Source organism: Sminthopsis crassicaudata, chromosome 4 (genome assembly GCF_048593235.1).
Source record: "Sminthopsis crassicaudata isolate SCR6 chromosome 4, ASM4859323v1, whole genome shotgun sequence".
NCBI lineage: Eukaryota > Metazoa > Chordata > Mammalia > Dasyuromorphia > Dasyuridae > Sminthopsis > Sminthopsis crassicaudata.
Genome location: NC_133620.1, coordinates 135,304,347 through 135,319,400, shown reverse-complemented (window position 1 = coordinate 135,319,400; position 15,054 = coordinate 135,304,347). Strand labels below are relative to the sequence as shown.

The window sequence follows — 15,054 nt, the reverse complement described above, 5'->3', positions numbered from 1 at the left end:
AGCTGTAAATTAGAGAATCAGGTATTTAAGGCAGTATACTCATTTGCCCATAGCCCTTAATCTTTCAGGACCATGGAGGGTTATATATTGGCTCAACTAAGGCCTTTAAACTGGGAAGTTTAAATGTGGAAGTTAAGATGTGAGTTGTTTGCCAGACCGGAGATTTGGACCCTACACTGGCATGCACACTTCCCTGTGTAGCAGGTTACTGTTCCTCTGAACTTCAGGTTTAACTAGCCCATACACTTTCTTTATATTGTAACCCCACCCATGCTTATTAGCACCATAATAAAGATGGTAAAGAAAAGCAATATTAATGGGCTTTAGTCACATGTTTCTTGACTTTATTAAACTGCTTTTTGTTTCTGCCTAGATATTTTTAAGGTTTACTTAATGCCTTCAAAATATAAATTTAACTACTAACTTGCATGACTGATATAAAGCAGCTGAAACATACTGCATTCATATGTATTCCATTTATAAGTGAAAAAGACAATTGTTTGGTGCTAAAAAACAAACCAAGCAACAAATAAAAAATCCCACTTCCTAGTGTCATTTATTGAAATTTTTCATCACTTTATAAAGAGAGTATCCAAAGCTATTTTTTAAGAAATAATTCTCATTTATAATACCTTAACAGTATCTTATTTCAAATAGCTCTCAATTACATACAAAAATCTGAGAGGTAGTGAATATATAATTATTGAAAAACCAAGCAACATAGCAAAGAGGGACTAATCAGAAACCAAAGAGAATAGTTAAGGGGGTACTAACAACATTAAAAGAATAGAGTTTTGAAATTCTAAAACTACCATCTGGCCCAAATGTTCTTTATGTAGGCAAATTAAAGGATGCTTTAGGCAATGTCCTTAAAGTGATTCAAAAGGAGCAGTATTTGAAGATTAGTTTTTTTTTTTTTTCCTGTATCAGAAGTAAAAATAAATTTGTAATAAAATATGAATAATAACAAAACAATGGGCAATATCCTCATTTAAATGAGAAATTCTGTGACCTGAAGCTGGGTTGAACACATTGAAGGACCAGAAGTTGAAGCATAGTGATATTTTTACACTGTTTTCAGGTTGTTTAATGATAAATTGTTTAAATGTTTCTTATGAGCAGAAATTTAGGTAGAAGAGGTAAAGATAAGGGAATTGGTATAAAAATGGATGCAGTGCTTACCAGTGCTTTAATTTGTGGAAAACAAACTAGGGTGAAGAATGTACTATGACTATAAGCAAATTAAGGAAAATGAGGCAGTATAAATTACAGCACAAAGTTGCAATTGTGTTTTGGTGGACTTTAAAATATGATTTTGTCATTTTCTAACAGATCAGTGGCGATTCTAGTTTTAAGATAATAGGTTTCTTAAAGAAGATAACAGATTTTTACTTCGTTTTCCTGGAAAAGTGCATTTGAAAAGCCCAAGTTGAATAGAATATGGGCCTTCTCATTTCAGCAAGGATACTGAAAAGGTTATCGGCGAATCCTTCATGGTCTAAGACAAAACTGAGTCCTCAATGCTTTGTGTTGGGCTTCACTTACACAGACTGCAGTGCCTTCTGTCTGCTTTGGGTGTGGCATCTGCCATTGGGGAGGAAAAACTGGCATGTGTTGCCTTTTATAGCAGACTGATTTCATTGTGCTGAGGGCCTCTATTTTATAGCCTCTTGGTTCCAATCTTCTAGATGACTTGCTGAAGCAAATGGAATCAAAACAACTCTAAAACTACAAACTTCTTGATTTTTCCCCCAATTTCATGATTTGTCTACATGAAATGCTCTTTCACCCCCTATCCCCCCTAGAAAAGAGTAAATAGTAACTTTGTGACTCATTTTCCTTCAGGATTAGTTATGAAAACAAACCACAAAGTAAGGGTAATATAATTTGGATTTCTTTTGATACATTTTATCAGATATTTTAACATTTAAAAATAACGAATATGTGTACATATTCCAGTGTGAGCATTAATGTCTAAAACATAAATATACAATGGATTTTTAGAATATATATGTAGGCATATAAACATATACACAGACATATATTTATATTTGCATCTGAAAGACTTTTAAAAATTCAACTTATAGTGTAATTTGTATAATTAGTATGTATTTGAATATAGAAAGGAAGAAAATCCAGGGGAAAAAATGTCAAAAAGGCACAGTAACAAAGATGTAGTATTCTCTTGGCAAAAGCTGATGAATGATTTGGCATGAATTCATCTTACAATTCTGTTATTCTCTCTTCTACAAGATGATATACCTCCCTCTTTCCAGTGGTTTGCATAGAATTGCAATTTGTTGTTTCTACAGTCTATAATGACCCTTGGGTATGCACCTGATTTCCCCCCACCACAATTACTCACCAATTTTTTCCACTCTATTGTTTTCTATTAGTCATGTAACATATTTACACTTGGTCAAACAAACAAAAATAACTAGTGTAGTTGAAATAAACTGGAATACTTATATGCACAGTTGAAGAATTAGGGAATTTATGATAAGTAAATTCTATGGAATGGTAAAGTAGGCTCATATTTTTTAAGGCAGGAAAAGAAATCCAAAAAAAAGTTCATAGTGGTTATATGGTATTTATTGCTAGTTTTAGAGTATTATAATTTTATATTACCTAATGAAACTTGTAGTTTTAAATATTCTCTTCCAACTAGTGCTCTAATACAGTGATCCTATTTTTCCCATCAATGTCAGGATATTTAGATTATTCCTAAGCTATAAAACAATTATGGTCATTTCCCTGAGAACAGGGCATGAAACATTTGTGTTTAGATGATCTTATAGAAACTTCTTTCTGTTTGATTTTGTTTTTCTACAAAAATAACTTTTGTTTCACATCATTGAGCAGGGAATTCATATTAAGATGATTATTTTACACATTTTCTTTGGAAATATGATGAAAGGTGCTACAGAGGTGTTCTGATTGTGGATGTGTGAGCTGTTGCTGTTATGACTGGCAGTCAAACTTTCTTCTCAAGGTGCTTTGGTTCATACAACACAACTTAATTATTTCCCTTTAAGGAGTGGAGATAAAAATGCCTAGAAGAAATACAGATATGACTTAGTAAATGTCTTTCTAAAACTATTTCAGATTTGGGTGTTTGTTTTTGTGAATAGCAATATGCAAATGTATGTAAAATACATGTATAACATGTGAACACAAATAGAAATACACGAGTGTACGTACAAGTATGTATGCATAGGTACACACACAAACCCACATATGTAGGGAAAGTTATGGATGTAGAAAACACACACATATGCATATACATGTCTGCATTTGTGGGGGAAAGTTGTGCATGTATACATGGAAAACATTACATATGCATACAAATATGCATATATGTAAAGGATCACATGCAAATGTGTATATGAAAACATACATGTAACAAGTCTGATTATGTGTATATGTCCCCACAGAGGTACAAGTAATGAACTTTTTTTTTACAAGATGCCTCATAAACAACAATTATATTAATAAAATCTTTGGGGTAGATGTGGTAATTAAACATTTATAGAGCACTTACTGTATACAAAGCACCATCAACTGAGGACAGAGAGCTACACTGTGCATATATGCTATCCCATTGCAAACCTCCAGAAAATTCACTAATCCATCTCATTTTGTAGTCTGAATAAAGTTGTAGAAATGAAGTTGACTAAGTGCAGACCAACGCATAATGGGTTAACATTCTGCAAATTACATAATGAATTCTGAAATAGCTAATGCTTTCCCCCTCTCAGATTGCCCAAATATTTTTATTTTTAGTCAGCTCAATGTAACCTTTGAGCCAGACAGACAACTTTGTTCCCCAATCCGTCTCTTTCTTTTGTCTGCCAGTCAGACCCGTTTTCCACCTTTGTATCGTTCCTTTTAAACATGAAAACAAACACATTAATGCCTAGTTGGCAGGGAAACAGATGCAAAAGGGAGAGTGCAGGCCCCTTTTGCCCCGCGCTGTTGCATTAGGAGCGGCTGCTGAGCTTTGTAGAAAAGACTCCCCCGTCCGTGCCTGCGCGGCTGAGTCTCCGCCGAGTGCCACCGCTAGAGCAGCCGGAGGAGCCGGGAGAAGGTAGTTACAGCTCTGGAGGGAGTGGTGGTGATGGTGGTGCCGAAGGGAGGGGGCGGGGGAGGGAGAAGTCCAGTCCGCGTTTTGCAAGTGCACAGGAGTAATCAGAGAGAAGTGGATAATAGTTGTTAGAGCTCGCTCTCTCCTCTCTCTCTCATGCCATGCTGGGCCAGATAGGCTCAGTCAGACGTGTATTTACCCATATCCGGGTTAGAGAGGAAAAGAAAAAAAAAGTTTCATTTAAACCTGAACTAAAAACTTTCACCATGAAATCCCACAGCAAGAACAGACATAGACCGTAAGATATTATTATCATTTCTAATCTCAATCCAGGACTTTGGGCGGGGGGGAGGGGGAAGGGGGAGGGTAGAGGGAGGGATGTTTTTATTTTATTTGGGGGTATGTGGACTAGAGACCGAGAGTGGCTGTTTATTAAAAAAGTGTTTTTTATTGTTTTCTCCCCCTCCTCTCTCTCTCCCCCTCCCCTTTCTTTTGTTTTATTTTTGTTTTTCTGGGGGGTGGGGTGGGGGGGGGCTGGGGAGGTCACATTTGACTCGCGATGTTGCAATGATCATGGCCGCGCAAGTAGCATCAGCCCCGGCGGGTGCGGACCACAGTGATCGGGGCGCCCCGCTCTGCGTCCGTAGCCGGCTCACTTGACCCAGGATCTCCCGGCGGGGGGGAGCCGGAGCGGCGGTACCGGGATCCATGCTAGGGGTCGGCGGCGATGGGACTAGCGGCGGCGGCGGCGGCTTGAATAATGTAGCTCCCCATCACCTCCACCACCATAATGAACTGAACATGGCCAATAATGCGAGCTCTGCCGCCGCCGCCGCCGCCGCCGCCGCCGCGGTTGCCAGTAATAATAATACGAAGAGCGGCGGCGGCGGCGGCGGCAGCAGCTCGTCCGAGGCGGCTCTGAAGGAAGGTGGGAACGCCGCGGTTTTATCCTCCTCCTCTTCGTCCTCCTCCTCCTCCTCCTCCTCGTCTGCCCCGGCCATGGAGACGGGACTGCTCCCCAACCACAAACTGAAAAACGTCGGCGATCCCCCGGCTGCAGCTCCCCACCACCAGCAGCACCACCATCATGCCCACCACCACCACCACCACCACCACCATCCTCACCATCTCCTCCACCACCACCATGCACTACAGCAACAGCTAAATCAATTCCAGCAGCAGCAGCAGCAGCAGCAACAACATCCAATTTCCAACAACAACAACAGCCTCGGCGGCGGCGGCGGCGGCGGCGGCAACCACGGAGCGGGGGGCAGCGGCGCTGCTGCTGCTGCTGCTGCTTCTGCTGCTGTTTCTGCTCAGCCCAGTCCTGACATGGAGCCCCAGCAACATGGAGGAGGCAAGGACGCTGTTTTGGGAAATCAGGCCGAGCCCCAGGCGCAGCAACTGCTGAGCAAGTCAGGCGAAGAGGAAGAGCTCCCAAGTAAAATGGGGGAACAGATGGGCGGCCGGTACGAGCACCCCAGCCTGGGAGCTTTGGGCGCGCAGCAGCAGCAGCAGCAGCAGCAGAAGCAGCAGCAGCAGCAGCAACAGCAGCAGCAGCAACAGCAGCAGCAGCAACAGCAGCAGCAGCAACAGCAACAGCAGCAGCAGCAGCAGCAACAGCAGCAGCAGCAGCAGCAGCAGCAGCCGCCCCAAAGCACCGGGAACGGCAGCGGCAGCGGCGGCGGTGGCGGCGGCAATGGGAGCCTCGGCAGCGGTGGCAACGGCGGCGGCGGCCCCTCCGCGGCGGTGGGGGTCTCGGAGTTTAATAATTACTATGGCAGCGCTCCCCCTGCGAGCGGCGGCACAGGCAGCCGAGCCGGGCCTTGCTTTGATCAACATGGCGGACAACAAAGCCCCGGGATGGGGATGATGCACCCGGCCGCCGCCGCTGCCGGGCCCCCCAACAGCATGGACTCCTTGCAAAACTCCCACGATGGCTACCCCAACAGCCAGTACAACCATTATCCCGGCTACGGCCGGCCCGGCGCGGGAGGCGGTGGAGGCGGCGGCGGCGGCGGCGGCGGCGGCGGCGGCAGTGGTGTTGGAGGAGGAGGAGGAGGAGGAGGAGGAGGAGGAGGAGGAGGAGGAGGAGGAGGAGGAGGAGGAGGAGGAGGAGGTGGAGGAGGTGGTGGTAGTGGAGTAGGAGGAGGAGGAGGAGGAGCAGGAGCGGGAGCAGGAGCAGTGGCGGCGGCGGCCGCAGCGGCGGCAGCAGCAGCGGGAGGCGGCGGCGGCGGCGGCGGCTATGGGGGCTCGTCCTCGGGCTACGGGGTGCTGAGCTCCCCCCGGCAGCAGGGCAACAACATGATGATGGGCCCGGGAGGCGGCGGCGGCGGTGGCGGTGGAGGCGGCGGAGGCGGCGGCGGCGGCGGGGCTGCTAGCCTGGGCAAGGCTGCCGCTGCTGCCAGTTCTGCCGCGGGAGGTTTTCAGCGCTTCGCCGGGCAGAACCAGCACCCTTCGGGGGCCACGCCAACCCTCAATCAGCTGCTGACTTCCCCGAGCCCTATGATGAGGAGCTACGGCAGCAGCTATCCCGATTACAGCGGCAACCCCAATGCCCCAGGCCAGCAGCAGTCCCAGGCGCAGGGAGCGGCGGGGGCAGCTCCAGGAAGCCAGCAGGCAGCAGCGGGCATGGGCATGGGCAAAGAGCTGGGCTCCCAGTATGGAACTGCAAACCCCGGCTGGGCAGCGGCACAACAAAGAAATCATCCAGCTATGAGCCCTGGAAACACTGGACAGACCATTAACAGATCCCAGGTAACTACTAGAAAAAAATCCAGGCCTTCTTCTAGCGCTTGAAATGCACCTAAATCTGTGGGCAAGGTTTAGTTAGTTTCTTTCTAATTTACTTTTTTCCCCCTCTCTTCCCCCCTCCCCCCCCCGGAGGGAGGCGGGGGTAGATTCCCAAAGCCATTTTAACTCCTAGCTGCCTCGCTAGAAAATGTTTGGTAACACACAATGTCTGACTCCGAGTAGTCCGGGGCATTAGAAGGTTGGTTTCACTGAAGAAATAACTGCTATTTTATTTACACAATTGATTAACAATGTTATTCCAACCCTTAGCTTTGTATTATAAAAGTGGAAAGAAACTAAAACTACAGGGCTGTTGAAAACATTGGGCTCGCCTGCAATCGCTTTTGTAACAAATAGTTTTTAAAAGCCAGTAAATTCTAAAAGTGGCTCTCGACTAATCTTGCCTATTAAATGCTTGGATCCAGTGAAGGATGAACAGTTCTTTCTTTCTGACTTGTTTGCTCACCTTAGACTCGTGGTGCTCATAAGTTGAAAAGTTGGAAATTGTGGGGAAAATAGCCTTGTTTTTGGATAATCGAAGTGTTTATTATCGTTGTGAACACATTACACGGTTAGCTTAGAGTCGCTTTTGATTTCATTTTGAGTTTGAATGTTTGATAATACTTACTGAAAATTTTCAACTAGGTAGATGTGAAATAAGTTAAAATATTTTATGTTACATAATATGAATAGTGAAACCCACAATTTATTTTATACAATTCTTGAAACCTGTAACTTTAAATGACACACTGACCTCAAGGACTACATTTCGAATGAGTTGTACTTGTTTATACACATAACATATTTGATGCACTTAATACAGTAATAAGCTATCAGATCAATAGGAAATGGATCTTTTTGGAACCTCTTTATAGGGTTTTCCTTTTGGGAGGTGTGGGATTTTTTTTGGTTTTTTGTTTTTTTTGCCACCAGTCAAATCATCTAGGTTGATTAGGGAGCGTCCTGCACACTTGCCGAATCTTGCTAGCAGACTGAGCCTAAAGACTGACTTGATCTCCTTTGCAAGGTTTGGAATTTGAATTGTGGAGGTAAACTGGCTGTAATAGTCTCCAGACAGCTGCCTCTGAGTTGACATCTAATCTGCCATCTGATTGGCTCCCCTCTCACCATTGGGCATTTAGCACTGCTGATGTAAATAGAAGTGCTGAGCAGTACAGTCACAAAAATTCTTACAACAAATAACTGAGCGGTATTACTAGCAGATGCAAGGTTGAATACTGTTAGAAGTTTAAATTATAAGGGCTAATATTCATAAATGAAAGCATTAAATGAACATCAAAAATAGTATGTTCACATTAAGGGGGAAAACCCCTCCCAGCATTGGTGACTTTGTATTATGTATATTTTTATTATTATGTACTTTAATTTTAAAAAGTGGAATTTTAATTTTAAAAAATGCTTTTTGAGAATTTGTTAGTATTAAATTAGCTTATATTTTTACTTTTTGCCCTTTTTAGTAAATTAAGCTGTTTCGCAGCAGATATCAGAGCATTTAATTTGATCAGATTTTAATTTTGAAGATGTAGCAAAACTGGAGATATAATTTCAGATGCCTTCATGATTTATTGTTTTACATATTGCTGTTATTTACATCTGCTAATAACAGAAGAGTTTTTATTTGGGGTGTTTGTGCAGGAGAGTTTGGGCTGGCTAGTAAATGTCCATCTGAAGACAGACACAAACATGTTAACAGTGAAAAGGAATGACCATTTTAAGTGAGTTTAAAAAACATTTATTATTATTTCTGTGTGAATCTTCCCCACTGAAAGTATTCTTTTTCTGTTTTAAAGACCTCCTCTCTTCTCCCCCCAAAAAGCAAAAAAGCACTCAGAGTTGGTTTTAATCTGATTATTTTGGTATGTCAGATAACTTGAGCTTTTAAAAAAATGAAATTGTTTACAAAACAACACTGCACATATAGTGTATTTCCTTTCGTTTTAATTTCTTTGGATAGCTTAATCTTTTATATACATATATATATACATATATATATATATATTTTTTGTTGTTGTTGTTAGAATCCAATGTAAATACATACTAAGGCATACAATTTTCATTTTTACTCAGTTCAGGTCAGTAAAAAAAGGGATATATTTAAAGAAAAATAGTCATAGAGGAAATGATAGACTGATCATAATAAATAATGGTGAAAACTTTTGACAGACTAAACACTGATTGATATTCATACTCTGTGTGTCTCTATTGGTAGATTTTACTTTGTAAGCTTATATTTTCTTTATTCTTGGTGAGAAAAAAGAAAATTTAAAGGATAATAACTTTTCCCACCATTTCAATGAAATTTTATTGGTAAAAAGGTTATAAGGATGTGTTTCGTGGGTATAATCTCATAAAAGCAAGCTGACAAAGCAAATCTGTTTTTAAAGAGATAGCTTAAAATTCACAGCTTTTTAGAAACTAGAAACAATTGTACTGTAATAGAAATAGATGTAGGTACATGTTACTTTCGACTGAAATTACAAGTATTTTATTTTTATTGAAATGAAAATAATTTCATTGTATTATTAGCATATCTCTTGGGACTATTTAAAAAATATATGTGTTTATATATGTTTATTATGCACTAATTCATACTGAAAATATAGTTATGGCATTATGACTTGTCTCCTGGTTACAGATTTCTTTTAAGGGTGTTTTCTAAGGACTCTGACAAGGATTTCTCGTTAGTATTTAACATGATAGCTATAACAAGTCATTTGTCATACTATGTATTTGTTACAACATATTAAGTAAGTTGTAATATGTTGAAAATTTCTTTTGGCTTCTTATGGTACTTTAGTTTCATTTTTGTTTTTAGCAAAATGGATTTTGTTGAGTGGCATATCTTCTTGTGCTTGGTAGATGTTGATTTCTGGGAGATACCCAGAAAGTAAAATTGGACATTTTACTGTTTAATTGTATTGATTTCTTGGATTTTTGTGTGAGAAACTGGATTGATCAGTTTCCATAAATGTACTTCTATCTTCATGCATATAGCTAAGATTTGCATTCTGTCTATATTTGTCCTGCATTCAGTTAATGTTAATGTAACTTTAATTTTATAAAATATAACATGAATCAATATGAAAATCTGCTTTGCTCACCCATCATTTACCTTTATTTCCTCTCACTTCCAAATACCCTCCCTTAGAAATAAAGGACAGCATCCTGGTGGGTCCCAGAGAGTGAAACTCTAAGCTGAGGGAATTTGACAATTGACTACATATATAGGTGTAAGTGAAAAAATTGCCACTATTAATCCTCTCAGTTCTCCAGTTAAGCATTAGACTATCTTGTTATAGTAAATTCTATAAAGAATTTTTTGTGCCTTTATTTTTCAATCAGTCAACATACAGTTATTATTTCTTGGTGTAGAGAAAAAGAGTTGATACTGTAATTAAAAGGAAAGAGGCCTGTTTGTAGAACTTAGCCCCTACCTCAAAATTTAAGTTGACATAATAGGTTATAGCTTCAAAGTAGTCAGTACTTCGTGTCTTAGATAACAACTATTTCTGGGTCACTTAATTTTGAGCAAGTAATGTCACTAGCAGATTTTTTTCTTTTGATTTTGACTTACCATGAATACTTAGCCATACCTGACATTCAGTTCCAGAGAACTGGTACCCTTAAGATGTTAGTGAACATTAGTAAATCTTAACTTTTATTTCAGTCTCCTTTTTAAATTTTTATCAGAGTAGTTCATGCTGTACCAATTTTTCTCAAATCCAAGTTGCCAAAATGGAAAAATGTCAAAAACCTGTAGATAGAATAACAAACTTTAGCTAGGTTGAATGCTGACTGCTATCACTAATGTACATTAATATTTGGGTTTATTATCTTTACTAATAAGTTAGGGCAATTGACATATTCAAGCTTGTAAAGAAATCTTTGAAAATGGTTATGTCAAAACATGTGACCAAATGACAGGCTAAGGATTTTTAATAACTGGAGGTTTTGCTAGTTCCAGCTCAAGTTTTATTTTTAATAGGCATCTTAGAACAGAGTTGTACTTTCACTTCTAATTGTGTACTTTCTTATTACTTAATAATGTTTGGGGACAAATAAAGGTGATTTTCTTGGCTCTTGACCTTAGAAATAGTGACCATTACAAGTCATGAAAATAGTAGAGGACCATGTATAATAGGGGGTAAAAACATGCAATCTATTATACTATTTCACCTATTTCCACTAGGAAAGGAATGGGTTAATCAATAATTGTATAACTTTACTAAGTGTTGCTACTTAGTTATAAAATAGTTTTAGAGATCTGAACTTCAGTCCATTAATGTTAACTTGGTATTTGCCTTTCCCCACCAGTGGACAAGCTTTTATCACTCCTGCATTAGACTTTTTGACAGTTAAACAGTTAATGGGGTGGATGGTGCTTTGATCCAAATTTGTGGGAAGAAGGATTCAACAGTCCACCTGTGCTTCATTTTCAATTTCGGGTGTGCATAGATTTGTAAATTTGGGGTTGCTAGCAGGTGTTTGACAGAACTGTCTTATGTTACTTAAAACAACAAATTTATAGAGGATATGGCTGCATATTAATAACACTGAACATCTGAGTAATTTTGCTAATGCTTAAGTTTTCAGTATGGATGTTATAAAGCTGCCTGTGACATTAAAAAAAAAAGAAATCTGTAGTTATACTTTAGGACACGTAAATGTCTTGAATATTTTTGGACATGTGTATGCAGTCTCAACATTTCAATGCCTATTCAAATGGGCCATTTATCAGGAGATTTTTTTTTTTTTTAAATGAACATTCTCTGTGGATATGTAAAGCAGTGTTACCACTCTTGCTGGGGATGCGAGCTTAAGGCTTGAGAATCCCAGGCTGTAGCTCCCTGTAGTGTTAAGATGTATGTGGTAGGCAGAACTGCTAACTAACCAAAACATATTTCTGCACTGTAGATATAAGCATTTTATATAATACTGCTTTTCCAATATAGGGGCTATTTACATAAAAGTAATTTTGTGTGTGTTTGTGGGGTTGGTTTGGGTATTTGAATAAATTGTAATTTTAAATTTCTGGTATATCTTGGTAATTTAACAAATCATTTAAAATTTATAAAATAAAATTGGGGATTGAGGGAGTAGATTTATTTTATTTATTTATTTATTTGCCTAATGGTGAAATCTTAATGGGATCTCTTTAGAGATGACTTTTCGGAAGGGGGTTAAGCTAATATTTTAATTTTATGTATCAATGTTGTTATTCTGTGACTGAATTAAGTATATGAAACCTGTATAAATTCACATGGTATCTTTTCTCTATATTTATGTCCAGCAAATTTTGGTTATTTTCTATCTTTAGAAAGCAGAGTAATTGTACAACTTGTATGATGCTTGTAAACAAACATAAGCACTTTTTCTAAATCGCTTGAAACTTTGTTGTGTTTGAGATCTAATCTTAAAAGAAACATAAGTCATTTAATCAAATGCTTTTGTTGATGGCAAGGTAACTTCCCTTCACTTAACTGGGTCAGAGACCCTTTACAAACCAGTCTTTTAAATGTCTACACCTTTCGGCCAGCTTCGAGATGAGCTTTAGCCAAGTTGGCCAGGACTCAAAGGCTTTCACATCTGGAAAGTCCTGCCAGAGCTTGGGGTCTGTTAGCATAACTCCAGAAGCCCCTCAGTCCATCAGGAAGCATCATAGTAGGTCTAGTGGAGGAGTCTCAAAAGGTAGACTCTAATCTTTAACAGTGAGAATGGGAACAGATATTTTTAAGAAATTTATTTCTGTAGACATAGCCCCTGCCTAAGTTAGTAATTCATCTTTAGACATGTTTTATTTTATAATAATGTTTTTTAAGCATATTTAGAATGCTACCATGTTTAATACCAAAAAAAAAAAAAAAAAAAAAAAAAGCCAGATTGAAGAAAATAGCCATTTCCTTCAATGGTGTTATTATAGAATTGGATTCCCCTAAATTTGGCCATATTCTATATACAAATACTGATTCTTAACTCCATTAATAAAGTTAGATGGATGGCTGCAGAATCTAGAATAGATATGTCACAGCCAGGCAATCATTATGAATTAAACCAAAATTCTGCCTCTGCTGACGGTCTTTTGTAAGAGATGCTTCTCAGTATCTCATTTGTGGCCTTGATAAAAGCAGGATCTTGAGAACCAGACAGGAAGTCATTCCTTATTAGATGACTCTGGAAAGGAAGCCTTATTTGATGAAGATCTAGAAGAAAAATCTTAAAGCCTAATGCCATTTTTAGGCCCCTGTAATGGCATGTTTAAAAAAAAAAAAAAAAAGTTTTTTTTTTTTCACTTCTCACTCTTCATGTTTCATTTTAATGATATGAGCTGTTAACATATATAATAGGCAAAATGATTTGTTTTTATAATCAAGGATCTTTTTTCTTCCCCTGTAATGAACCCTAACCCTTAACTTCTTTCAGAGGGAACAGTAGAATTGTGAATGGTCTTCATACTTAGAAGCCCCAGATCTCTTAGGGAGCAGCACAAATTCTTCATAATTAATTGGTGCTCTGTATTGGTGTGCTATAAATCATAGGGTCATATTGCTGTCACCGTATTTTGTTGAAAGTTTAAGAGATCATGTCTTTGGAGTCTGTTTGCGGAAGCTGCAGAAACCTAGGATTTAGTAGAAAAAATATCGAGTAATGGAATCATTAATTTGTTTACTCTTACTCTCTCCCCCTTTTTATTTATTTCCTCTCACCTTCTGCCATTTATATACATTGTTCTAACATTGTTTTTACAAAATAATTTTCATGTTTTTGTGTGACGTAGATATCTGGGTACATGTTTATATGCCCTTTCTTTTTTTTCCGGTATTTTCATGTTATTCCCTTTTCCCCCAAAGTTTTTTTTTAGCTTTTCCCTCTCTTTCCCTGTTCTCTTTTCATGGTTTTTGGTTTTTGAAAGACTGTAGGAATGCTTTGCATATAGAAGGCTCCTAAAAGATGACTGGTTTCCTAACTTTAAAAATTGGAGCTTCAAAGGGACTCTTACTTAGATTCAAGTCAGTTTTCTCTGTTGAATATATTCTTTGTGTAAAACATTGGCATGCTATTTTAGCTGCTGGTGGGGCAGAAATGCAGGCCTGTCTTTATGCTGTCAGATATGTGCATCAAATTTAAAACTCTTTGCCACAGTTAAATATGAAGAAAATCAACTATTTCTAAGTGTCTGGACTTTAAAAGATTATTTCTTTTAAAGTAAACATTTCTTTTTGCCTTCATAGCTGGGAGGCAGGCATATAGGCTTAATGTCTATACTAATGTGATTGATTAGCTAGCTTAGTTACATTCACATACCCAAGTTGGTGTTGGGTACTGCTGGTGCCAGGAAGATTTCTTCAAGAAGAAAGTCAGTACTGGGTATGAAGTCAGGAACACTTGGGTTCAGATCCTGCTTCTCACTAGCTTTGTGACCATAGGCTAGTTCCATGGGCATGCAGATTCATCGGTAAAATGGGCTAATAATTTCTCTAATACCTATCTCATGAAGCTCAAATGCTGTAATGTGTAAAAAACTTTTATGTCTTTTCATATTTTTAAAGTACTCTATATATGCCAGTTATTTTTGCTGTTATTCAATATGAAGAATTTCTAAATAGGTATTTAAGCAAAGCTTTATTCTGCTTCTACCTGGATCATGGTATTTTTTAAAAAGAACTATAATCATAATTGAGTTTGCTCATATGAATCACATGTGATTAGTAATCTAGTTAATATATACTATATATCCTGTTTTATTTTGTGGGCCAAAGAAGTATATTATAGATGCATTATTTTCTAATTGTTATTATTTTTCATCTCTAACAAGAAGCATCTACTAATCTTTTGCCGTGGAAGGACATAGGATGCAAAAAAGAAAATGTAAAGACTAGAAGCAAAACTCCTTGCTTGTGAATTTTTAATTGAGTGATCTTTTTTATTTCCTTTTCATTTTTCACATAGTACTGTGTGCATTAAAAAAGTTAACAATTGTCCTAGGTTTAGGCAGGTGTCTGTGATGTAGGATAAGTTCTGGTAAAAGCTCAAATGAGTTACCCTGGCAAATCTACATACTTGGGTCCTTATGGTGAAGTTATGCATTTGTAAAAGGAGATATTTGTGATTAATGTTAAAATCTTCCAATATTTTCTGTTTTTGTGGTGAAGCCCTTT

At 38.7% G+C, this 15,054-nt stretch overlaps 2 protein-coding genes across 9 annotated transcripts in view; both read left to right on the top strand.

Annotated features, from left to right (window-relative positions):
* The first annotated feature begins 4,177 nt into the window (after nt 1-4,177).
* On the top strand, nt 4,178-6,362 carry LOC141540651 (uncharacterized). Its single transcript, XM_074264681.1, has 3 exons — nt 4,178-4,382; nt 4,671-6,127; nt 6,231-6,362. The coding sequence occupies exons 2-3, from the start codon at nt 4,793-4,795 to the stop codon at nt 6,360-6,362; spliced, it is 1,467 nt and encodes a 488-aa protein (XP_074120782.1). The 5' UTR covers nt 4,178-4,382; nt 4,671-4,792.
* The window catches only part of ARID1B (AT-rich interaction domain 1B), a 523,204-nt gene continuing 514,438 nt past the window's right edge, over nt 6,289-15,054 (top strand). For 3 of the 8 annotated variants that reach the window (XM_074309443.1, XM_074309446.1, XM_074309442.1), the window contains exon 1: nt 6,439-6,841. In XM_074309443.1, coding sequence (XP_074165544.1) covers nt 6,590-6,841 — 252 coding nt within the window. In that variant the 5' untranslated portion in view covers nt 6,439-6,589. Of the gene's footprint in view, nt 6,842-15,054 lie in introns of all 8 variants that reach the window. The other 5 variants (XM_074309449.1, XM_074309448.1, XM_074309445.1 and 2 more) reach the window with 2 other exon arrangements.

What these genes read in the sequence shown, in the direction of transcription:
- LOC141540651 (XM_074264681.1), top strand. Translation starts at nt 4,793, where the DNA reads ATGCTAGGGGTCGGCGGCGATGGGACTAGCGGCGGCGGCGGCGGCTTG. An exon ending in GCGGCGGCGGCGGCAGTGGT is followed by an intron (nt 6,128 to 6,230) that starts GTTGGAGGAGGA and finishes GTAGTGGAGTAG; the next exon opens with GAGGAGGAGGAGGAGGAGCA.